The sequence below is a fragment of the Chelmon rostratus genome, chromosome 8 (assembly GCF_017976325.1).
Source record: "Chelmon rostratus isolate fCheRos1 chromosome 8, fCheRos1.pri, whole genome shotgun sequence".
Classification (NCBI taxonomy): domain Eukaryota; kingdom Metazoa; phylum Chordata; class Actinopteri; order Chaetodontiformes; family Chaetodontidae; genus Chelmon; species Chelmon rostratus.
In genome coordinates, this window is record NC_055665.1 from 22709197 (window position 1) to 22734973 (window position 25777).

At 40.7% G+C, this 25777-nt stretch overlaps 2 protein-coding genes across 4 annotated transcripts in view; both read right to left on the bottom strand.

The window, feature by feature from the left end:
• LOC121610373 (low-density lipoprotein receptor class A domain-containing protein 4-like) overlaps nt 1–3886 on the bottom strand; it is a 202762-nt gene extending 198876 nt beyond the window's left edge. Inside the window, exon 1 of the mRNA XM_041942425.1 lies at nt 3761–3886. The gene's annotated coding sequence lies outside the window, so the exon portion shown is untranslated. The remainder of the gene's footprint in view (nt 1–3760) is intronic.
• Nucleotides 3887–4754: 868 nt separating this feature from the next.
• The window catches only part of cep192 (centrosomal protein 192), a 32486-nt gene continuing 11463 nt past the window's right edge, over nt 4755–25777 (bottom strand). For 2 of the 3 annotated variants that reach the window (XM_041941682.1, XM_041941681.1), the window contains exons 25-53: nt 25512–25703; nt 24990–25138; nt 24572–24802; nt 23725–23850; nt 23154–23294; nt 22850–22913; nt 22510–22649; nt 20486–20578; nt 20003–20121; nt 19432–19629; nt 18886–18976; nt 18095–18274; nt 17658–17918; nt 17380–17501; nt 16629–16738; nt 16179–16338; nt 15717–15807; nt 15483–15561; nt 15192–15315; nt 14705–14810; nt 14365–14593; nt 14102–14178; nt 13694–13789; nt 10678–10797; nt 9545–9657; nt 8995–9121; nt 8542–8600; nt 6563–6678; nt 4755–5363 (exon numbers count right to left, since the gene is read on the bottom strand). In XM_041941682.1, the coding sequence (XP_041797616.1) occupies nt 5323–5363; nt 6563–6678; nt 8542–8600; nt 8995–9121; nt 9545–9657; nt 10678–10797; nt 13694–13789; nt 14102–14178; nt 14365–14593; nt 14705–14810; nt 15192–15315; nt 15483–15561; nt 15717–15807; nt 16179–16338; nt 16629–16738; nt 17380–17501; nt 17658–17918; nt 18095–18274; nt 18886–18976; nt 19432–19629; nt 20003–20121; nt 20486–20578; nt 22510–22649; nt 22850–22913; nt 23154–23294; nt 23725–23850; nt 24572–24802; nt 24990–25138; nt 25512–25703 (3755 nt within the window). In that variant the 3' untranslated portion in view covers nt 4755–5322. Of the gene's footprint in view, nt 6679–8541; nt 8601–8994; nt 9122–9544; nt 9658–10677; nt 10798–13693; nt 13790–14101; nt 14179–14364; nt 14594–14704; nt 14811–15191; nt 15316–15482; nt 15562–15716; nt 15808–16178; nt 16339–16628; nt 16739–17379; nt 17502–17657; nt 17919–18094; nt 18275–18885; nt 18977–19431; nt 19630–20002; nt 20122–20485; nt 20579–22509; nt 22650–22849; nt 22914–23153; nt 23295–23724; nt 23851–24571; nt 24803–24989; nt 25139–25511; nt 25704–25777 lie in introns of all 3 variants that reach the window. The other variant, XM_041941683.1, reaches the window with a different exon arrangement.

The window sequence follows — 25777 nt, forward strand, 5'->3', positions numbered from 1 at the left end:
ATTGTGAGAGTTAAGGTTAAGGCTGAGCCGTCAGAGGCAGACAAGCCCCCTCAAGTCTCCCTCCTCTGTCTAACAAACACTCAGCCTCTCGCCTTGGGAGGTGAGAAGTCGCTAATTGGCAGAGGGTGAAACACACACACGTGCAAGCTCGCAGTGCACACGCGCGCGCGCGCGCACACACACACACAGACAGTAAAACAAGAGACATACAGAAACACAAACAGACAGATGGACACAGACGTCTGGCTCTGAGAAGCAGTTGTACAGTGAGCAGTGTGAGGCAGACACAGCTCAACCTGGTAGACGAGAACACATTACTGCAGCTAATAATACACACAGGCTTCTCGCTGACTTTCTCCTCAACTTTCTCACTTAGTTATTATTTCATGACTTCATGGTTTTTATTCACTTATGTATACAGTATATTCGTAGACTCTACCTTTGCAGTTTAGCTTGCACACAGACCTTTATAAAGAGAAAGCTCGCCCTCTGTGTGGTCTTTGCTTTAAATTAAGGTTTCAAATCAAATCAAAGACGAGGCTGCAGTGCATGAGATGGCCATGAAATTTGTTCTATTGATAGAATAAGACTTGTGCATGGAAAGCATTAGAGTGGACTACGTCCTCTATTTACAAGTGTCTGCATCTAGTTTCCAATTATCTTGCATTTAATACCCAGTTGTTTGGAATTACGCTGCTGTCATTTCAGGTCCATGATGTCATGGATAAGAAGTCCCCAAGGCGCTCACAGTATTGGAAAGTTTGAACACCTGAAGTTCCATGTCAGCTGAGTAAACTCCACCTGCTGATGAAGACCATGAGATAAAGTCCAAGTTACCAGCACATTTTATGTGGATCTTCGAAACCTCACAAACGCGATGAATATTTTTCCGTCTCTATAAAATGTTTGCAAAGCCGATGTTTTGAATATTTTAAATGGGGACCCACTCATCAAAACATCGCTGCATGGCACTATTAGTGGTCGACGGCTCCACGCGGCTCCTCTAAGTATAGAAAACGCATGAAGAAGTGATGGTCTATTATAGCTAATTTCAGCTATTCTAATATATCCTATGATAGTGACATTAAAGTAATGGTGCAGGTAATAGAAAATGACTTGGAATAGTGTTTGTTCAGTGATTCACATGCCTCAAAGACACTGTAAACAGATTTTCTCAGTCAGCTTAATACGACCCCATGAACAAAGAGTTCATGCTAAATTTTTGGTTATTTCACATTTCACAATTTCTGAGGTGGCCATAGGTTGACAGAAATATTTTTTGTCATATACTTCCTTTCAGCAGTCGGAATTTAGCAACATTTAACTGATTGTTGCTTTGTTAGTCGTGAAGATGTAAAATCATAACCAGAGTGTCACATAATCACAACCAGTCATAAACTGAAGGATTATGACTCAGAAGATTGTCCACTAATATTTATAGTCTTTGAAGGCAACATGTTCTTGAATGAATGACAGTTAATAGAGCATGATGTGAATCATCATAAATGTCAGTACTTAATAAAAACCTGTGTCAACAACTTGTTAACATTGTGTCATACCAAGCGATTCAATCAAACAAACGAATCCGTCTCATTCTGAAAGGACTTGTACATGAATGCACATGACTTCAGCATAATGACAGAATGACAAACTTTCTCTGCTCCACTGTAACAAAATAAAGATGAGATTTTCTATAAAGACTATTGCAGCTGAGGTAACTTTAAAATCTGTTTTTCAAGCTGTCCAAAAAGACATGACAGCGAGTAGACGGCACCGCCTGTCCAAACACCACCAGAAACAACGTGCACAAAAAGGTCAACAAATAGATGATTGGCACTTAAAGGAGTTAAAGTATTATGGGATAATACTGGTCTTTGATTTAAGTCTTAAACAGTATGACACCCTGACATGTTGGCAATATTTGGCTGTCTCCATACTACATGTACATACATCATCATGATTACCCGCAGGTGTCCTTTCACTGAACCCAACATAACAAGCTTTACCTGCACAGCTCACTCATCAGTACGGCAGCAGCCAGCGGAGGAAAACAGGTAAGAGAAAAAGATGCAACAGCAGCGACCCAGACAACTCTACTGCCACAGGCAATGGCTCTGACACAAGCATCCAAACTCCACCAAGCAATGGATGCAGTTTGCATGTTGGATGGATGGAGTTTGTTGAATATGTGCATGAGAGGAAGAGGAGGAGAGATGCAACAGACGGCTGGAGAGCGAGTGTGTGGGGGTCACAGACAGGTAAAGAGGACAGAGACAGAGAGAGGGCAGAGCTGACAGAAATGAAAAACAATGACAAACGACACACACACAAAAAAAACAATGATTCAAAGCTTGGAGGACTCTTTGTCATCAAAAGGTCCCTGACTGAAACCTTCAGGACAAGCAGAGGCAGGGTAGGGCAGGAAGGGGGGCTTATGTACAGCCAACCAGGCACACAACGAACAAGACACACCCTCCACATGAACTTCAATTCACTCGACCAGACCCACGCAGGAAAAAAAAAAAACACTCCAGCCCTTCATGCGGCTCACACAGAGGACCAGAGAACAGAGCTCAGTGATTACATTAACGTAAACCTGATCAGTGGGCTGGGATACAGCGGACAGAGACCAGCGCTCTGACTGTGCAGTGTCACATACAGATCCATGCTTTTACAAGACTGTCAGTTTCGAACTTTGGGTCATGGGTCTGCAAACTGGAATCAGTAAGTTGTAGTGGATGCTAAAGTAAATCTAACGTGAGAACACAGGCCAGAGGGTCTGCTGTAGTCGAACAGAACAGATGTTGGTATGATTTAGAAATGACAGATCACTTTGACCACTACCTCTGGAAGTGTCAGGGCTACTTTTAAAACAGTGCATCCATATGGATGATGTGTTCATTCACATTAACCCTCATCATCATCTTGATCTTAAAGAGGATGATGGAGGGGGTCGCCCTCCATGTTTTCTTAAAACATGGACAGACAGGAAGATGTGCAGTGTGGGAGGCGTGGGGGCTTGTGGCATTCCCAAAGTAAGCATCACTTTGTAACTGAGCAAGGTGAGAGGATGTGCGTGGATGGATGTTGATGTTTCACAGTCCCACTGTGGTCCTCACCCCACCCTTCAGTGTTTAACACCACACACAGTTCGCTACCAACTCATGCCAGATGAGGTTACTTGGTGACACCAGCTCGTAATATTCACCGCCTGCATCCTTTGCATAAAAAAGTTGGTAGCCCCTGGCCTGAAGCATGAGTGACAGCTCAGAGTATTAGATTTCCAATCTAGCTTCCCAGCTAGCATGTTCGTCAAATCAAACAGGGCAAGACAGCTAACGACACACCGTGCAGACAGAAACAAATTGTTCTGTGTCTTTACTCAGGCTAATAAATGTTATAATTAACACGGAGGTCACGGTCAGTGGGAGAGGCAGCGTTACCCTCCAGGGACAGATGCGGGCTGGCGGTGTGGCCCCGGCGGATGGATGGGAGCCAGGGCTAGCCCGCTTGCTGCTAACTTAGCCCTGTTAGCTTAGCTCTGCTGTCTGGCGCAGCTTGGAAAGCAGCTCCAACTCTAAACAGCAACTTCCACCGTCTGGCCCGAAGTCAGACCCCACACCGGACAGCCTGACTAGCGTTTAGCCACACCAGCTAGCATAACCGCAACATTCCTCTAGCCGCCTACGAATACAACATTATGCATTAAAAATTACACCAGTATACAGAGATAACTAATGAAATGTCGCAGGCGTCCTACCTGTAAATGCAGTCGCTAACGTGCTAAGTCGCCGTGTCTGCTTGTTTAAAGTCTGTGATGTTGTGTTGCTAGACGTCAAGTCCAACTGCAGTACAGTGGTTTCCAGTCTGGGAAGCAAAATAAAGCCCAGCTGCCCCACTGTACAGGACATGCTGCTGACAGCCGGGCTGATGGCGAGGCTCTGGCGACACCTGCCGGCTCCACTTCATATAGCAGCACCAGACCCCACGGTTTCATCCAGCAGGACTGCTCACTAACTTCATCAAGAGCGTTTCAAAAAAAGGATACTTCAGCAGCAGCAGTTGCAAGTAAGTAAAATTATTTCTATAGGACAAACGAAGAAAAATTTAAAAAGAACATAAAACTTTCAAGACGATAAAAATGCCAGTATGAACATCCTCAGTGTCAGAGCCAGAGCTGCATGATCCCCATCGTCTAAAGCCTGGACTGTGGAAGTCTGACTGTTTGGTTGTCAGAACGGAGGCGTCTGAAGTGCACAATATGGAGTGAAAAGCTCTGAAATGTGAAGCAAAATTTGAATCTGAAAGGAATAAGGTGGAACAAACTGAACACAACAATGGCCACCTGCTGAGGTAGCCAAACTATGTTCATGCTTTGACGCTGGATAGACTTCACAAGTCAGCACAGGTGGGTTGTTTGTCTCACTTCAGCTTATTATTGTAAACAACTGTATTTCATGATGTTGTGATTGTGCTGTGTACACAGGACACTAGTAACAGAGAAAAATCTTCTCATTAGACCACCCTGTATAAATTAAGATAAAATGAATGAAAAGAATGAACCACCAGACCAAAAGAAACAAATAACATTGATCTGTTGGTGGACACTGACATTCCCTATTGTTAGTGTTTAATGGTTCTGTCACATTAACAAAACACATAACAAGCACACAAACAGAAATAATACCATATTTCTTTTATAAATAATTTTCCAATAATCAAAGAAAGCCAATATATTTATCACAAAACTTTATTTAAAATGTGTACATACAACAATATATTACATTATGTACTATTTAAAGCATGTGCAAATTGTCAACCAAAATCTGTCAGGATGGCTGTCACAGCATGTGGAGAGCAGCCTGTGACAATATACTGCCTTCATATCACAACTCACTCTACAAGCAGGGAAGTAATGCTCAACACTGACGTTTTTAATGTTGTCACAATATGTAGCCTCTAATAGCTTAACAACACATCTTGATGAAGTTTACATACATCTCTCAATGCCATTCCAAATCCAAAACTGATTATCGATGTGAATCTAATACCCCTAAGCAATTTTGGCTATTTGCCCCAGAGCCAAAAGAGGAAATGGGAAGCTAATTTTCAGTGACTGGAACAGTGATTAACACAGTTTTGCCATGGTAACCATACTAAGCAGGCCTGGCAAGCTGCCCAACAAAAACCCCACCAGAGGAAACTCTTTTAGCATGTAATAACAATCATTAACCATCCTAATGTTGCTGTGAGCTGCCCTGATCATGACTAAATTAAGTACATCTGGACTGTTTGGAACGAGTCTTGGAGGGTGCTGGGAAGTCAACACATGGTGCTGACAAAGGCTGCTTTGCAGGTGGGCTCTGCATGATGAGGAGCCATTTCCATAGAAACGACACAAACACAGAAAATTAGGAGCATTTTATGAAATGTACACAGACCTAGATTAGAAAATCTGTTCGTTTTTTTAAAGTGACTTTTAAAAAAACAGAATCCTTAAATGGTCCACTGAATAGGATTTAGTGGCATCTAGTGGTGGCGCCTCATCCCTCCCTTTCCAAGCATGTGGGAGAACATATGGCGGCTGCTAAAAACGCAAAAAGGTCCTTTGCAGAGGCAGTGTTTGGTTTGCTTGTTCTGGACTACTGCAGAGAGATGGCGGTTCAACATGGCGGACTCTGTGGAAAGGGAACCTGCTCCCTCTGTAGCTAAAAAGAGCTCATTCTAAGGTAATGAAAAGACAACGGTTCCTTTTTTCAGGTGATTATATACTAATGAAAAGATAATTAGGAATACGATTGGCCAATTCTGCTAACAGATTACACTAAATCCTACGCACTGGACCTTTAAATTGACTGCGGTCTTAATACATTCACAACTTGACGACAGAAATTATTTCATAAGATTTACGACCAAAAAAATATGCCTGACCCCCTTTTCAGATTTCTATGGTTTTGCTTTGGGGGGAAAAAAAAGAAAAGAAAAAAAATCCCTGCATCCATGTAACCAAACAAGAGACAAAGACATTCCTGTGTGACCAACTCAAAGTAATCCCCGACGTATCCCAACTGGCACTGCCTAATAGGGGCCATGGCAACAGCAATGCTGCCTTGTAACATGACTCAGGGATAAGCCAAATACCAGATCCACAGTCAAGTGACAAAAATCATTAACTCTTTGAAATGCTAGAGTGGGGCAAAGTAATTGTGAGCCAGTCAGACCAAATCATTCAGCTTTAGGCACAAACAGGCACAATCATTTTTCATGGGCCAGCTGAGGACACCTGTGCCACATCCAGAGGCAGACGGGGCTGTGTTGGCAGTAGAGTCTCCGTCATCTCTTGTTAATCAGCTACAGTCTCCAAATATAATAAGAGGAAGGCTTGAAGCCCAGGGTTGCTTTCATTTGATCCTTAGCAGTTTTCAGTTTTGCCTTTTCCTCTCTGTTACTCTTATCTGTCCCATGATGAATAGTACAGGGAAGAGCATCCACCCAAAGCAAAGCAGCCAGCATGAAGAGGTGGCGTAGGATGGTAGATGGTGAATTCAAGGCAATGCCTCACCGGTCAGCTGAATAACAAGACTTCCACTTGTTTCTGACTGGATGAGCAGCAAGCCAGCGTGTCTGCCTGCAGTACTGGGCTTGAACTGGACGGGTAGCTTCAGATAGTGCTGTGATCTAATGTGAAAGAGAGAGGAACGACAGTTAATAGATAGTTAATAAATAGATAAACAATTGTTTCGTTTTAAAATGGTGAAAACATGAATACATACATACATACATACATGTACATGCATGTTTACGGAAAGATAAAATCAAGTGCTTAAGATCACATAATATGAATCATGACACACTAAACTATGGCAAAAGTAATATCCCTAAAACACTATGCTCACAAAGGAAAACTGTACTGGGCACACAAAATGTTACAACATAATGAATGGACGATAAATGGGGCAGCATAGGTGTGTTATGTTCAGGATGGATGTGGTGGAAATAAGAGAACATAATAAGAGCCACAGCATACTGGGGTCACCACAAGGTAGGGCTGTCGAACATTACATTTGATCATTAAAAAAAACAGACTGAACCATTCCAATATGTAAATTGCTCATTATGTCCATAAGAGCAAACCAAAACAATGAGATACTTTTATATTATTTCAACACAAACATGACTTTTAAAAGATCTACGTACCTACACATTACAAAATTAACAAATAAAAAAATGTCTTATACCATGTTGTTGAATTATTCCAGCTTGGCCTACATTTCATTTTCAATCAATGAAAGTGACATTGTGCGTGCAATGTTTCCAACTGGTGCCAGTCCACATGTCCTGGAAGATTTCAATGTCCCAGACAAATGGGAGAAATTCAGGTCGACTATTATCTGTGTTTATAGACTCTATTTTCCCAAGTTTTTGTGTCTAAAGTGACTAATGGAGACAAATAATTAAATGAAAGTTGTCCAGTACTGAGCGAGAGTGCTGCAGCTGGTAGCCACAAAACGTGATGCATCCTTCTGTGTGTTTGCGCACCCCCAGTGTACGTCAGTGTTTTTGCCACAGACGGACTCAGATTGTTAATTTAAGTGTCTGACAACATTATAGAAAGGATCCCTGCAGAGAACCAAAACCATTTTGTTAAAGAGTAAGATCCATTTTGTTTAATCAGAAACAGCTTTTACATCACTCTCACCAAAGCCACCAGACTTCATTCACAGAAACAGTAATTTTATCATCATGCAGTGGGGCTGCGTTTTTTTTTTACCCACAATCAAATATTATTTTCACAATCGAATGTCTGGATTTCTGTACTTTTCTGTTATATAGACAATTTTAGAATATTGGTTGACAGCCCTCCCACAAGGCTACCACAAATCCACACACAGCAGGGCTCACAGCACACCTACTGTAGGACTTGATGAGGTTAGCTGTAGCAGATAAGAGATGGAGATAAAAATACAACAGACATAAAATAGTATGTACTATTCTGTTTCCCTATTTCAACAATACAAAACACATGTTCCCATTCTGAACACAGTCCCACATCAGCATAGCACAGCACAGCATAGCACAGCACAGAACAGCACAGCACAGCACAGTACAGCTGGTACCTGTGGCCTGGCAACCCCTCCCTAAGGCCTTAGTTAGGCAAAACGAGGCCTCAGATGTGTACCATATATGGCAACATCATCTTCCAGGTCCCAACATCTCACAGGACCTCCCATAGTGAGCATTTGCAATGGTAAAATAACATTACACAGAATTTCAGCACAGAGCATGCTTTGAGGTGTATTTACCATTCCTGACTAAACATTGATGCCTAACTACTTAAAGATGGTTCTACATAGATATCTCTAATTAAACACAGCAGACCACAAAAACCCTAAAATGGAAGTACAGTACCACATAAACACTGAGAGAAGTAGGCACTTATTATAAAGATTATAAAACCTCTGATTTTCAGTGTGTCACTCTGCTCCTATCATAAGTAGAGAATGGAGAGTTTGTTTCCAGGACAATGACCATTGGACTCACCTCAGGGAATATTTGGAATGCTTGATGTGGAAGGGCTCCCTAGGGTTTACAAATTTCAGCTGCAAGTCAATTAGAGAAGCCACACATCAAATATCAAAACCATGCACATGACAATTGTTAGGGGTTATTACATTTACAAATAAATGAAGTCAGTCATGCAATCTCTAGTAGCAATATGAACCAGTATACACAAGGTAAGCAAGTATCTACACTCTTACTTAACTTTCTTAACCTCTATGTTTGAGATGAAGATGAAGGTCTCATCTCCAAGAGCAACTAAAACTAAAGATATATTTTAAAGTAATATTTTATAGATGTCCTTGCTTTAACTCGGGTCTGTTCTGGAATAAATAGTGATGTATATTTATGTTTTATATTTCAGTTTCTGCTGCAGTAAGCAAGAAAAAAACATTTTTCCTTCCTATGTCTTCATGAAAATAGGGCCTGCCTTACCTCATGCGTGTCGGACGAGTTGTTGCGGATGTTGACCTTCAGAGTGCTGGACTCACCCACCCGTGTAGCTGGGAAGGTGTAGAGATCCTGTGGAGAATACACACCCCTCCGTACAGCCTCCTCCTGGCTGAGAATTACAAATTGTGCCACTTTTAATTGGAAGCCTAACACAATCACTGTCTGAAGATGAAACACCAACTCTAAAAACCTACAGTCCATTAAATTCAGTCATTATAGTGAATTTCTGAGTCTCGTAAAAAATGCTGATTTGACATGGTGAAAATTTTGAAAATCCATGAAACATGAATGACTTTGCTGTCGAGCACCAGATGCTCAAAACAACACGCAATGATGGATGATGGTCAGTGTTCCCAGACCACCAGGGAACCCAAAACTCAGCATTATTTTACACAAGACAAACAGTACACTTCCCCAAGATGTCTTGAAGCGGTCATTTATTCAACCTACACTGGCTTATACCTTATACATATCCAATGGAGATCCTGGTGAGGATCATATGCATTTTCAGTTTTAGCTTAGCAGGTCTCACCTGGTTTTGCCTGCCGAGGCATCAGCTCTCTTCCTGGTCTTGACTGTAGCCTCAGTCTTCACCAGAGAGCAGTCTCCTTCCTGTGGTCCTTCTACTGGTCCAGACTTTAATCCCTTTGGACACAGACAAAATTTAAGGATGTTAGCTAGAGTTGCGCGCCATGGTAAATGTATAAGGCATGCGCAGGAAGAATTGCTACTATATCTATTACAAATCCAATGCTGATATGAAAACTAAATGTGAAACATATTACACATATCTACTTCCAACCAAACGGTCAGGGACATATCTCAATCAAAATTTTGCAAACTGGAGTCACAGACTCACGTTTAACACCACTGAAAGATTTGGCACTCTACTTTAACACTGAATCTAAGAAAGAAAGCAACAACAACAAAAGCACTACCATCATAGCCACTTAACCTACTTCTGTGGAGCCATCTATGTGACATCCCACTTGCTGTGTATGTATGCTCTTAAGTTAACTGGGTCTGTCATAACACTTCACATTAAAGCGGCACACACACGAAGCCCGCAGGCCCATCTCAGCAGGGTGGCTCTCCTTGCCATCCCTCAACCCACTTTTCTCATTTGTTAATTCTGTCACTAGCACTACAAAGCCATAGTGGAGGTACAACTATACGTGTTTTCTTTTTTTTTTTTTAACTAATGAAGGTAATGACACATAATAATGCTTTAAAACAAGCATGCATGGTTTGGTTTGAGAGTGAAACAAGCTAATAAGTGCATGAATATCATTACCTGTTGTACACAATGACAAATGACAAAGATGATAGATGAAAGTTTGGCTTATGTTGATTTGGACATTTTTCTGCTTTGTTGCTGGTAGAGAAATATGAAACATTTCCAAGGTAAGAGGAATGTACTTCATTACATTAACTGAGAGCAAATAAGAACAGTGATGATACTATGGCTATTTGAGGTACTCCTAAGCAAAGTACTTAAGTAATCAGTGGTTTTGACAGTAACTGTATTTTGAGCAAAATGAAACCTAACATGAAAAAAAATTACTTAAATGTCTTTTTCAGTGTAATTCCTTTACTACAGAAGCACATTTGCACTCAGTATGGTATTTGAATCCCAGACCACAAAACTAATAAATGAATCCTCACGGTGCCACAGAGTTGGAAGCGGATTCTTGTCTTCTGCTGCAGCTCAAACACAGGGTGGCACTCCAAGTCCCAGAACTGGGCATAGTCCCCTCTGTCCCTGGGCAGGAAAGTAATAGGCACCTGGAAGAGCAAGAGAAACATTAGAGGAAGTAATCAGAATGTATTTAACTGCATAAATGCTCATCAAACTCGTACATGTTCTTGGAGGCAAACCTCTTGGAAAATCAAACAAGTCAACTAACGCACATAAAACCAGTAAACAAAGAAAATGTTCCAAAAGTTAAAAAATCAGATTTTGAAAATGCACATCAAAGAAAAACAGAGAGAAAACAAAGAACAAGTTGGTCAAGCACGGTTGGGCGGTATGACAGTATACACCATGCAACATATGAAAAGTAGATGGTAGAGATTTGGCAATTCAGTTTCCACCATAGGAGCTATCCCTGAAGCCGTATTTTCACACTTGTCATTCACGGCATATGCACGGCATGTAGCTGCTTCTTACTCTCTGCTTGCTTGTCAGTTGCTTTCAACTCTTTATTCATGTTGCGGATATGTCCACATACATGTAGCACTGATACACGCAAAACAGTCATCATTACAGATGAGTCCTCCTCCTCCTGCACACTGTACCCAGATGCCACCCCTTGGCTAAACGAAACAGAGTATTTCCAGTAAGTGAGGATGTGTCTGACACGGACAAACGTGCTACATGTGTGACAGGGCAACTCTGGACAACGTCAGGACCGATTCTGCAGACGCTGTCTGGAGTTCATGAGAAAACGACTTCATCGTCTCTGCTGTATATTCGGGCAGGCAGCACGATGTAGCAATCCAGCTGCCTCGCAAAGTGACGTGGTTTGGGCAGCAGAACTGCTCACCGTGTTCTCACGTGACCTAAGAGCGACAGTTGGTGGTTGTGTTTGGAAGTTTCAAATAAAAGAAGAAAATAATCAAATGTGGTGAAGAACAGTAGAGTATGTTATTTTAAACCATTTCTTTACTGAATCTTCATAACAGTTACTATACCATAACATATATACGAATACCTTGTCATAAAATTACATATACTATGACAGAAGATTTTGGTCGCTAGCAAAAGCTTTTAGGATAAGTGTAAAGTTTCGCAGCAGCATTTTTTCACAATAAAGTCTAGGTGCAGACAGAAGCCTGTTTTGCTTGAATTCTTCAAGGCATTGGTTTGAGAAGGTGTGTAAAGTTTCCTTAGGCTTGCAGTGTACCACAAACAAGACTGATGTGCTGTAGTGCTGTTCCTCTAGGAGAAAACACCAGTGACTCAATTCTATCGATCTCTCTCATGTTGATACATGGTTATACTCGTTACTTATAATAACGGTTGCATTCTACACTTCCAGGGCCCTGGTAGAGCAGTTATGAACATGACATTTTGGTTGAAAATTAAATAGCACAAACTTTTCCAATTAACAATTTAATTGTCTTTTTCAATTCATTTTATACCACTAGTATAGTACTAGCCTAATCCAATATATTCCAAAATAAATGCTATATCTCAAATAATGGCTGTTGTTGCCACGAAGACATAAAATTCAACCCCAAATACAGGCTGAGGAAATAAGCAGAGGTGGATAAACTCCTGTGGTCTGTTGCCCCAGCTATATGCAAATTCTCTCTTAAATGAGGACATAAAGTCCACATTAAATGGCATGTTGAAAATAGTTAGTTTGATACTGATGCTGCATTGATGTTTACTTGCACCATTGAGACGCTATCACAAAGTACATGTTGGTGACACGAAACAGACGGTATAATTTGTTTCTCCTCATCCTTCAAGGTACCCAACCTTTCAAAACAATGTGCCATAGCAACCGCAATTTTACAGAGGACTTTACACCTACTAAGGGCTCGGTGTAAGATTTAAAGTGTAACTTATGCCTATGTTGGAACTATTTCAGCTGGTGCAACCATACAAATGTTAGTAGCATGTAAACTCTGTCCTAATAGAGATTCTGTTCAAACTAGGGTATGTTTGAACTTGCACACAGCTGGTGCAACCCAGTACTGGTGCCCATTATACAAGATGCAAGGAAGCTATGCATAAAATGAACACCACTACTACTACTACTACTACTACTACTACTACTAAGAAGAAGATATTCAACAACATAACTATGCCAGTTTATAATAAATGTTATTGTTCAACGGTAGTCACTGAAGGTGTATGTGTATTAATGTCTCAGCCAAAGTGTATTTTGCAGTAACATACTAGTATTATTATTATTTTAATTTGAAGCTTGTATTAACAGCATTATGCAGTATCAAATATCTAACAGGGCAAACAAGAGCAGATCAGAGAAGGAGCCTTTAGACTAAAATACGACCAAATATACGTATCAAACACAGGGAATTAGAAATAAAAACCGGTCTCTAATGCAAGCCTACTTTAAATAGACTTCTCACTCTGCTGCACTGTATTTGAAATAGCTTGTTCTAAAACTGATGTGTTAGCCAACCATTTGTAACAAAGTGACTACATTGAGTAGCATGGGAGTCACGGCATCATGGAAAAAAGGATTTGATTGCAATACTGCAACTAAAAAGTAATTCAGCGAAGTGCAACATATGTTGTGTAAGACATGTTCAAGAATAATAATCAAACACTACAGGTAACAGACCATAAGTACACCTGAAATTATAAGCAAGGCTTTTATATACAAATGACATTTTCAATATGTTAAGTGGCCTAAGTTAAACAAAAGGTAGGCACTGAAAATAAATTACTTTCTTATGTTTGGCTATAAACAAACTATAAACATTAATAAATATGAGCAATTCAGATCACTAACAGTAAAAAATAAGCTCATTTCTTATCTTAAAAAAAAACCCCTACCCCTACACAGCATATAACACTATATTTGTAAAAAGCCCCTTTTTTAAACTGTAAACCCTGAAGATTTTGAAGTATATCTTGTCAAATCCCTTTGCAATGACTTGCTCTAAATATTACTGACAAGTCTATTTGGATGTGAGCACCTACCTGAATCTTCTCATGGGCTCCCAGTGTGCCTGAGACCCTGGAGCATCTGAAGGCAGTGTAAGTGGCCCTGTAAACATCTCCAGTGTTGTCAACTCCCTGAGGAGAGAGAAGAGACCAAAGCTTGACCTGAGTCACTGCTATCACACAATGGCCAGTAACAAACCAAAACAATCTTAAATCAACAATATCAGAAGTGTCAAACTACAAAATCAGTTCATTACCAAAGTGAGTCACAAGACGAAAGATAATATTTTAGCTCCACTAAACTAAAGAAGAAATTAGAAATAAACTACAAAACAAATAAAAGCATTTGTTCCCAGAGAAGGGATAATAAACAGAAGAAACAGAAAAACAGTAAACAGGGATGAAAGCGTTGACAGGAGAAAGAGATAATGAAGAAAAAATAACCTTAACATATGGAGGAGCAAATGATGACAGGTACCACCTCACTTCCACTTCCCCATTCTGCACCTCCAGCTGGGCCTCTGAAGTAGAGGAGAGAAAAGAGAATTTCAGCTTCCCACAGGAATACACACACACAATGTGCTGCCTACAGACTCAGACTTAAAACCCCAACAGTGGGAAGATGGATGAAGAAGTACTGCTACTTTCTACAGCCCAAATTTAGGTGAATTAATCTACTTCTGTCCTCTGGTCAGTCACCTCCCTACCTGATGTATCCCCTGAGGGAGTGCTGGGGAAGATGACGGTCTTGTTGCTGATCTCCACCAGGGCTTGAGGTGCCTGTGGGGTCTGCGGGGGTAGCGAGGTTTTGGCGGTGAGCCTGGCTACAGGCAACACTGGGGTGGCAGCCTGAGGAGGTAGGGCTGACAGAGTCGTGTCTGCTGGGGCCGCGGACACATCCAGAGCCAGGTCACGACGTATCTGGACCTTAATGAACTGGACCAGTAGGCACATTGCACAATTTGAGCTCTGGTTTAGTTCTCGTAAAACAAGAAAATATGTGTATGATTGACTTGTCTTGAGGTTTGAAAAGTTCTGTGTCCATACCTTCTGTTGACCATCACACTGGACATAAATCTGTCCACTCCATGGCAGCAGGGCAGGTTTAGTTGCTAGTGAAGGGTTGGGACTGATCAAAATCTGCAGGTGACACCTTGGTTAACAAAAATTAAGAAATGAGACATGGGTGGAAAAATTAAAATCACATATACAGTACACATAGAAACATTGATTATGATTGGACATTCTTCATGTAACTGTTGCTTTAGTGAAGCTGTGACACTAGTTGTAAAGGGTTGAGCTGTCACTTTTACATACATGCAATTAATATTAAATTGTCACCATTTTCTGCATGTGTAATAAACTTACTGTGATATAATCACTCACATAGTGTGGTACATGCAAATAAAACAAGAAAGATACACAGAAAGACATGTAGATACACAGAAAGACACCATAGAGTCTAATTCTAACCCAAAAACCTCAACTTCACCTTAGCCAATATATTTCATTGAACAAGCAAGTGTATTCTTACTGAGGCTCAATAACTCCATGCTGAGGGGTGATGGTAAGACAGTGAGCAGGCCAGGACAAATCAAAGCTCAGCTCTCTGGATGTATTGTTCCGAACCTGAACCTGACTGGTGATGGCTGCACCATCTAAAAAACAACAACAACGACAACAACATGTGTACTGCTGGCTACTTATGTGAGATGCCATTGCAGAGTCATTCTCATATGGTTTGGAAAACCACACACTCAAAATCTGTAGTGGAATTCAAAGCTAAGGTGATAAAATGTGCTTCTGATATCTAGATTGTACTCACTGATGGTGGGAGCTGCGAGGACAAGTTGTTCTGGATGGACGGTCCAGGACTCAGACTGCCTGTGTAATGATTCTGCGGCCTGAGGGAGAAGAAGACATTTTGCATTGAAAAATGAATACTTTTTTTTATGTCAAATGCAGTGAAACAAATGTTTTTTGTCTCATCCAGTTGAAACAACACCAAAATAATGAACGCTTATCTCATCACAAGAAACCATTTAAGGGTTTATGGTACCTTTAAGGACGGCTCTGTCACTCTCAGTGCTGGACCTTGGGGACCTTTCACTGGCAGCACATCCAGAGACACATTGCCATTTGGCAAACCACTGGGAATTGCACAGCAACATTAAACTACATTGTGTTCAATTACAGATAAATCTATAGTACAAAAAGTTCAGATAAAAAAAATCTGCAAAACACAGACACAGCAGAGAATTTTACATATTTCATTTAAATGTATTCATTAGAAAAAAATATATATACATGTGCATAGCATGACAGAACAGCTTTCATCAAATCAGTATGTGGTATTAAGTAGACTGTACATGAAAACCATGCATTTACCCATACATTTTTCATGTATAACTGAAATGTATTACAATAGTGGTAAACGTGGAATGTATCTGTTATGTTGTCAGTCAGAAGGTTGAACCAGGTCCTGGTATAATACAGTATGTTAGAAATATGTCTGTCATACCTGTCTGTCTCTGAACTTTGTCTAGCAGAGGGCAGCAGCTCAGTGTGGTCGCTCTGCTCACAGTCGGTGCTTTTTGTACTTCCCAGCAATGACACCACTATCTTACTCATGTTTCCATAGAAGATGTGAGCTTCGTTGGGCCGTTGGGGCAGGTCATAGGCTACAGAAAAGGTAAAGAGCCACCAAAATTTGCGACATCTATTCCAACAACCCTTTTTATATTGAGTTCAGTTATTTCTATTATTTTCTCTGCACTTTTAGACTATGATTTGCTAATTCAGAGCATCAGATTCAGAAACTGAACCAACCAAAAGCCAATGATGTACAAATCACTATTCACCAATTAATCTGCAATGGTGTAGCAAAATGAAATGTGGAAAGACTACAGGTTATTACTTTCAATATTATTTAGTGAAAGGTCAATTTGAACTAAATTTTTTGACATCTTACTCTCTGTAATACTTTCTTCTCCCAGGAACTTCTCATTAAAGTCGATGTTTTTCAGCAGACTGTTCTCAGACAGAGCCTTCCGTGCAGCCTGTGGTTTGCTCTGAAGTAATCTGAGAGAACAAAACACAAACACACTGTAGGGGGAACAAAAACAAGTTTCTCGCAAAAGCAGAACCATCTGGAATTTAATCTATAAACTCCATCAGCACTTTCAATTGTTCAGAAACAATGTATGTCTATTTGAAACTATAAGTCAAGCATACAAATCATCTGTGGGCAGCAGCATCACACAAATATTGCTTTGTGCATAACAAAGCTGCACATAGACAATTCGTCTTTTGGATCGTATCATGGGAAGAGTAAAAATAAAGGAATTACTGGTGTTATAAATGTTTCAGTTGACACGCACTCTGTATTGTTTTTACTGTATGCATGTTAAATCAGTCACAAGTGCATACAGGTTTTGTCTGAAACACAAGAGCTTTACACAGCAGTGAACTTACATCTGTCCTACACAGAACAATACATTCATGCTGAAGCAAAGTGTCAGCGATACAATCACTTTGATCCAGAGAGATTCACACTATTTAAAACAGAAATTTTTACTACATCAGAGTTTCGTACTAAATTTTTCCTAAGGACAGTTGACATTTAATTCAGTTTTCAACTATCCACTACTAATTCCCATACCTGCATAATACTTAAATAGCAGTAAAACAAATAAATTAAACTAGGTGCTGGAAGGTCTCACCTCCTATACTGCTGCCTGGAGACCTCATCTCCACAAAACAGACAGACGGTAGCCAGCAGTGCATTGGCAGACTGACTTAGGTTCTGTTCTCTTTGGGTGGACTTCACTAGCACAGTGATCACCTGCAAGTAAACACACATTAATTCATATTTGATTATTTCTTCTCCATGTATTAATGCAAATCATTAATTTAAGCATCAGCACTTGCAGAAAAAAAAAAAAACAGAATTTTTCCAGAACTACAGTGTGAGTCACAATAGTTGTAGCCTCTCTCCTACCTCTTGTGTCCGTTCCTTCAGAACAAACTGCGATGGGGCGAGGCTGATGACAGAGGGTTCCATAACTGATCTTGTCTGCACATCAGAGAAGGCCATGGCTTTGATAAAAGCTGCTCTGGAGCCTGTGTTCCTCACGCAAAGACAGACTTTGCTGATGCGACCAACAGCGATGTCAGTCATTGTCGCCACATAGCCGTCCGCCTGTTTCCTCTGGTCCTCTAGGATTATGTTGCTGGTCCCACCATAGCCTGACAGTGGAATCTGCAGATTGGACATAAAGGATTCAAATCAAACTACAGGTCAAGTCTTTCTATAGACAATAAGAAATGAGGCAGGAAAGAAGAGTGAGGATGTAGAGAGATAAGAGAGAAATGCAAAGTAACTACAGAGAAATAAGCCAGAGAGCAATGCAGAACTGAAAACGGCCACATCCTCACAGTGAATTTGACCCCTGGCTGTGATGGCCGGACTCCAGACTGTTTGATCTCCAGCTTGGCCAACATGCAGGCCACCCTGGTGGGAGCAAAGAGCAGATGGACGGTTACGTCCTCTCTGGGACGGATGGACAGCTCTCCATGTCGGGTCAGACGCTCCTCAGGACTGAACATACTCTGGAGCTGAGGGAGAAAAAAGTTTATAATATATTTCACATTTGAATAGTGTGGATATTCCTGAAGTGATAACTCAAATTATGAATTATGGTTTGGTAGCATTTCTATTTCATTAGGTGAGATATTACAGGAATGTCAAGAGAAACAGTCACAAATTTGAACTCTTAAAGGGGAACTCAGTAAGCTGTGCTGAGTCTGAAACATTGCCGCAAGTGATGTTACTTGTGATGTGTTGTAGGTAATGCAGGCAAAATGTTTTGGCAGGAAGGAACTATGCATTGAATAAAATATGATTATCTCTGGTTGTGCTACATCTATATCAGCGAAATAGTCCTTTAATGCCACATTAGTGTATTAATCTTAGGTCTCTTCTCTATCTGGTTTTGGCTATATGCATCTGTGTGTAAAAAGAAAACAGATTGATTAAAACCACTTTTGGTGACAAACACTTTGTGGCTTTCTGATTAACAAACACAAGCCATATGATAATGAAAACAAACTCTGCAGTTGATTACATGCAAGATGTCAAAACACAAAACCAGGATGTGAGGATACTCTGGTAAACATCTCGTCTCTATTCTTCCTCAGTTCTGAAACATGCAAATATTACAATCTACCTGAAAACAGTCTTGGTCTTGACCACGAATAAGCAACCGTAGCTGCTGTGTGGTGTTCATCGAGTTGTTCCTGAGAACCAGCTTCTGTTGGCTGAAAAACAACAGCAGCTGTTGGTTATGAGAGGACAGTGTGCAGGAGTGTCAGACTACCTTTGACATTTTTTTCTTTGAGATTGAGAGTCATTATTTAAATGTCCTAATTTGTGTAGAAGAGCCAAGTCAAACCTGGATCCAGTTAAACCTTTAAAGAATGCACCCACCCTATGGGGGATTTAGCTTTCTTACTGGTGTCTGTGCTTTACCTCCCTTCAATGAGTGTAAATAAATTGTGCATTATGTTGAAATAGCTTCTGAGGAATAACACTCCCTGTAGAGAGCCTCTGTCCCTTCTCATGAATAACATTATACAAGCCTTAATAGAATAAGGTGGACCACTGGGCCTCAAGTTTTTTTATTGATTACTTTCCAATGAATAATTGATACCTATAAAGTGTTTTTCTCTAACAAGTAATAGTGAAATTAATGAAAAACTGAAAAGTTGCTTACACAGCTCGCCCCAGAGTAACCCCTCCCCAGGCCACGAACTGTTTATTAGAGAGAATTGGTGGAACATCACTGGCCACACCAGGAACAAAGACAGCAGCGGACGGAATGGCAGATTTCCCAGAGTCCTCTGGGACAACTTCTCCTTTCAGGGTTACCTCATACTGAGGGCCTGATGGCAGCACCAAGATGGTGAGAAGGCTGCAACACAACAAGCACAAGCAAGTTAATCCAAATCAATAAGTTGAGTCCACTGAACATGTGATGTTGTTTTGTTTTGGGCTATTCTGGGATACAACCCAAGACGAAGACTTTATCCAAATCAATTGTAGAAATTTATCCAAATGACCTGACTCATTCTTCCAGAGCAAGCACACCACGTGTTTTAAAACAAAATGCATTAGTCAGTTTAGTCACATGCACTCTTATAAAAATCCTGTGAAAAATATGGATACACATAAAAACAGGCAAAACCACAGCCATCCCATCATGGAATGGATGGATGGAATAGTGGTTTCTCATTTACAGGACCAACAGTAACTACTATAAGTAAAAGCAATAAATGTTGGTATACCTTTCTTGATATTTTCTGCTGCCCTGTGCTTTGAAGGAAACCACGATACCTTGCTCCTCTCCCACTCTCAGGGGTAGTTCATCAGGTGTCACAGAGAAACTGTCCTCAGTATCAATGTGCTATAAAGAGGAATGAAAAGGAGACAATTAGAGGGAATATAAGTGAAAAGATGGGGGCAAAATTAGTGAGAAAACAGCAAAGAAGAAGAAGAAGAAATAGATGGAGGGAGAGATGGAGCACAGGACAGAAGGGGAACCAAATGAGAAAACAGGAGAAGTGGGGAAGGAGCAATGAGAAGCAAAGTTAGAAAGAGAGCAAAGAAGAGGAGTGAGACAAGGAAGACAGGAAGAAGGTAAAAATTGAGAAAACAAGACAAATGGAAAATATCAATGAATCCCCACCGTATGTACCACATTCTGAGCCCAAAATGTCACACAGGCTTACCCAAACCCCAGATCTAATAAAAGTAAAGGTCAGAATTACCTTGAGTTTCAGTTGAACGTCAATGTTTCCTGCATTCTTTAATGGCAGCATCTGTTGACAGGATTTACCCAGCGGAGCAGACAGGCTGACAGTCTAGACAAAAGAAGCACAAAAAAGCCGTTGACTGCCAACTCTACAAAAGGTCAAGAAAAGTTAAACGAGAAATGAAACATGATGATAAAAAGGAAGTTTAATGTCAAACTTCCTGTCAAAATCAAATTTAATGTATTAATGATTAATCTAGCAATTTCATTTCTCAAAGTCTTCTGACATATGAAACAAAATCAGATGTCAATCCCCCGATAGACTGTTAAATACGTTCTAAATCTAGTGCTGACAGTCAACAGTAGACTTAGTAAGTTGTGCATCCCATCAGAAAAAACAAAACAAAAAAACATCCACATTACACAGTAACTGGCAGTGACGCAGTGTGCTGACTCTACACTTGACCAAGGTTGGAAGTGGTCTGGAAAATCAGGCCTCACTCCTCCACATGTAAGATGCTCATGTGATCAACATGATTGGCTTGGAAGAATTCAAAATGAGCTTTTAGTACATTTGTAAGACAAACTGTTTTATAGTGTGCCAGAGAAAGTGGGCATTTTGTAACTGTTTTTATGCCCACTTTCTATGGCCAGGACCATCTCACCTTCAAGTTTAACTAACTATCTACCTTGGAAATTTTATAATTTTATAAGCAACTCGCCGAACATGACTAGCTGGCTGGGGGCATGTACTCCTGCATCTGTTAGTCAATAACAAGACCACATCAGGAGGAAACCTGACCTACAAATCTCCTTTGATTGGTAAGACTCTCACTGCTTTTAACACAGAAATCTGTAGCAATTGATTAGTTTAATTGTTCAAATTGGTCACTGATAATCAGAATAGTCCCTGTAAGTGCTTCTGTTGGACCAGTTTTGTTTTATCTACACAACCTGTCAAAAAGGGTTACAAAAACCAATATTATTTTTTATATTTTAGATTCTTCAAAGTAGCCACCTTTTGCTTTGATAAACAAAGGCCTGATTCACACAGTCTCCTCTGAACAGTTGATGCTGAGATGTGCCTGCTCCTTGAACTCTGTGAAGCATTTCTGTGGGCTCTAATCTGAGGTGCTGTTAATTTACAGTTTCTGAGGTTGGTAACTCTGATGAATTTATCCTCTGCAGCAGAGGGAACTCTTGGTCTCCCTTTCCTGGGGGGGTCCTTATGAGAGCCAGTTTCATCATAGCATTTGATGGTTTTTGGGACTGCACTTGAGGACACAAAGTTTTTGAAATCTTCCGGATCGACTGACCTTCATGTCTTAGAGTAATAATTGACTGTGGTTTCTGTTTACTTAGCTGTGTGGTTCTTGCCATAATATGGACTGTAACAATAGTCAAATAGGGCTGTTAACTGTGTACCAACCCTACTTCTGCACAACACAACTGACGGTCTCAAACACATTCAGAAGGCAAGAAATTCCACAAAAATTAACTTTTGACATGGCACACATGTTAATTGAAAACCATTTCAGGTGACTGCCTCATGAAGCTGACTGAGAGAATGCCAAGAGTGTGCAAAGCTGTCATCAAAGCAACTGGTGGCTACTTTGAATAATCTAAAATATGAAACATTCTGTTTTTTTGTTTACTACATAATTTCATATGTGTTCTCTCATAGTTTTGATGTCTTCAGTATGAATCTACTTTTCATCTTTCGTTCCAACCAAGGAGGAGCACACCAGGCCAACCAATCAACATCAAGTGATCACTTAGTTTTCAGCTGAAGACTGAGATCAGCTGATTAATTGATTCCAGCCTGGTGTGCTCCTCCTTGGTTGGAACAAAAACCTGCAGCCACATGGCCCTTTATGGAATCAGTTTGACATGCCTGCTCTGTGTACCCTGTGCTGGTACAATGATTTTCAGTTTCATTCAACTTGCCAATTCAGTAGGAGCTGGTCAATCTCTTTGCTATGAAGACCTACTTGTCACAAACACATTGAGAAAGAAAAAAGAAGCCAGCAGTTACACCACCTGCAGATCTTTAGGAGCATGGACCCTTGCAGTTCCAGACCTGGCCCTGAGGGGAATACTCCTGATCACATGATTTGGACCAGGAGAGTCCACTTCAATGTCCACTCGAGCACTGTACTCATCCGCCAGACCAAGCTCTCCTGTCAAGCACAACCACAAAGCGTTCAGGTGACCAGAAGATAACTGGGTTTTGTTTCATGATTTTATTTCATGATTTAAATTTGATGTCTCTTAGATTACATCTTAAGTGACATTAACTAGTTAACACATCCCACTGCCTTAAACAAGAACGACACTAAATCCAGTGCTAATCCATAGATGTTCAGTCCAGGTTGATTACCTGAAGAAACTGTGTACTTCTGAGGGGCTTTGAAGTGAACCCAGACGATGAAGGTCTGTGGATTCTGAGGAGAAAAAAAACAAACAAAAAACATCTTTTCATGTGACCAGTGAGATACAGAATCAGATTGGATCTGTAAAACTGTCAGAAATTAATTAAAACTAACACTGATTTTGGTGAATACCTCAATTACCTCAGAACGCTTTAAAGAAAAAATGAAACAAAAACATGCAGCATGATATAATTATATAAGTGACACAAGTGAGATGCTGTATAAGGTTGTAATGATCATGGCAATTCCAACCTCATCGTGACTGGCATGCATCACGTGATTCATCACCGATGGTGAGGACACTGGGGTCATGTGTCCAGCCTGCTGTGTTGCCTCAGATGTCATGGTAACAGGGTGCTTGGAAAAGGTGAAGCATCGCCAGGCTGAAGCATTCTGGAGAAATGAGATGTAAAACGTGACCCACTCAGACACAGTTATTATGCTATGCTATGTTTTTTTCTGCTTTGCATATCAAAGCAAGGATTAGCTGTTAAAGTGCAATTTCATTTCCCTCCTACCACAACCTCAAATTTAGTTAGTGCAGAAACATAAAGACCCAAGTTATGCTGAATCTAGGACCAACTGCATCCAATCTTAAATTGGTTTTAATATTTACTTAAAAACAGCTACCATGCAAAGAGACCACTCATAATGTCAAAGCATTAATGACAACATTTAAACGTGCACCTGTGTTTTAACCTCAGTTGCATCATGTAGAAACCACATAGCTACCACTAGAGGTCACTGTCTCACTATTGAGGATCTGTATGTGTGTGTGTAGGTGGTCTTAGAATATACACAAATGTAGTATATGTTGACTCACTGCACTGATGACCAGACGGATGGGCACTGTAGCATGAGTCCTGTTGAGCAGTTTGAGAGGAATGGATTTGGCACTGCCTCCTGGAAGGTCTCCAAAATCCAGACAGCCAGATTTGCTTACTTCAACCTGAGAATCAAATTCAATTTGAAATCCTGTATTACACCCGGGACACACTGCCTACCCCCACCTGTGCGCGATGGCTCACGCTTTCACACATGTTGTGTCCACACAGGCAGGTACCCTATCTTTCTATACCAAGTTTGCCTTTAATAATCACCATCAATAACAGAATATTTAATTGCATTACAAATTTCATTAATCTTAAGATTAGACAGAAAAAGTGTAAGAATTTGTCACTTACCAACACATGGGAAAATGGGTTAGTTACTGGTTAATGGCTGTCAGGCTAGTGAAAGCAAAATTAACTGAATCTGACATCCCTATCTGTGACATATTCTACCTAGACACTGAAACTGTAGTGAAAGGTGTAATGCTGCTGGTAAAATGTACCAGCAACATTTTTTTTTCCACTGTCCATTTTTGCTGAGAAACGCATGTCACGTGGAATGAAAAATAAAAAGCAAGAGGTTGAATGATGCACATGTGCTGCTCAGGTAGCAAGGTGTTTCCTGGGCATTACATACAATGCAATATATGTAACTGTATTTTTGGGCCATTCATTAAAGGTGCGAATAGGAACTTTACTTATACATCATGTATCTCAAAACATCTATGTACATGAATGTCAACCCTCATGTGTTGTAAGCTTATTGCTTATGTAGCAGATTATTTCTGGGTAAGTTTTTAAGTCTTGGTTGAGTGTGATCTGTGAACTGGAGGTCCTCACTTCTAGTGCAGGATTCTCTGCAATGGCAAGCAGCACCACCCTTTTAGCAAAGATATTGGCCCTGGCAGCAACTTCGGTCTCAGCGGATGCAGGCCAGGAGCAAACACTGAGGACACACTGGTAGACACCAGCTTGTGGAGGAATGAACAACACCTTCTGTTCCTCTGTAGTCTTAGGGCCAATGATGGTCTTGTTCTTCACTACAAGCCACTGGTACGGCAAGCTATTCACCTGTGGGGATTGGCATCAAAGATAGTAGTCATTTAAAGATCACCTTTTCTTCCATCAGCTGGTTTAGCCAGATTTATTTTAGTAACTTGCGTTTGATTAATCAGCTGTAAACGTTTTTAGGCAACTAATTACAAGTAGCCCCTCGCTTCATAATGTGACATGTCACCACTCTATGCTTTCTGCTCACCTTCTCTCCATCAATGGCCAGGCTGGTGACAGTGATTGAGACTTGCTGCCATCTCTCAGAGGGGTTGAAGAGGCTGAGGGAGGTCTGTGAGGCGATGCCTACACAGCAGGCATGAGGGAACCGCAGTTCCTCTGGCACCACCACTTGGCCTGAGGGTGACAGTGGAATGGGAATAGCTGACACAGGGAAATACTTTGAGCAGTGTGCTAATTGTAATTGAAGACAATGAGATGCAAAGACTTGAACACTATAATGGATTACAGCAATTAAAAAGTCACAGTTTATTTGCCTATAGCAATTTGCTATGCACAAGATTGATTATCTCTCTGTATCTGACAGACTGTTGGCCACAAATATGATTAGTTAAGGTATGAAGAAGAATATATGCAAAACAACAACTGGCTAAACTAATGGTCTCATCTCACTATAGCCAAAAGTCTTATTATTGTTTCTAATTTCAAGAGTGTACACAGTATATTAAAAAGGGGAAAAGGAACTTTGCTATAAACATTAAGACCCCACCTCTGAGTTCCTCAAGACCACCTGCCACCAGTGACTCTGCACCATATTGACTGTACGGTTTCCCCATCATTCCCATGTCCTGCTGGCTCTGATGGGGTCCAGGGAGGTAATGTGACCCAGCAGCCCCAGGAATTCCCAGAGGACCTGATGTGGGATGGACATGTCTCACTGTTAGATCGCTCTTGGGTATGCCTGAAAAAAATGGAAGAGGAAAGCAGAACTATTTTAATAAGTACATTAGGAGTTTCACCATTATGTTGCATCGT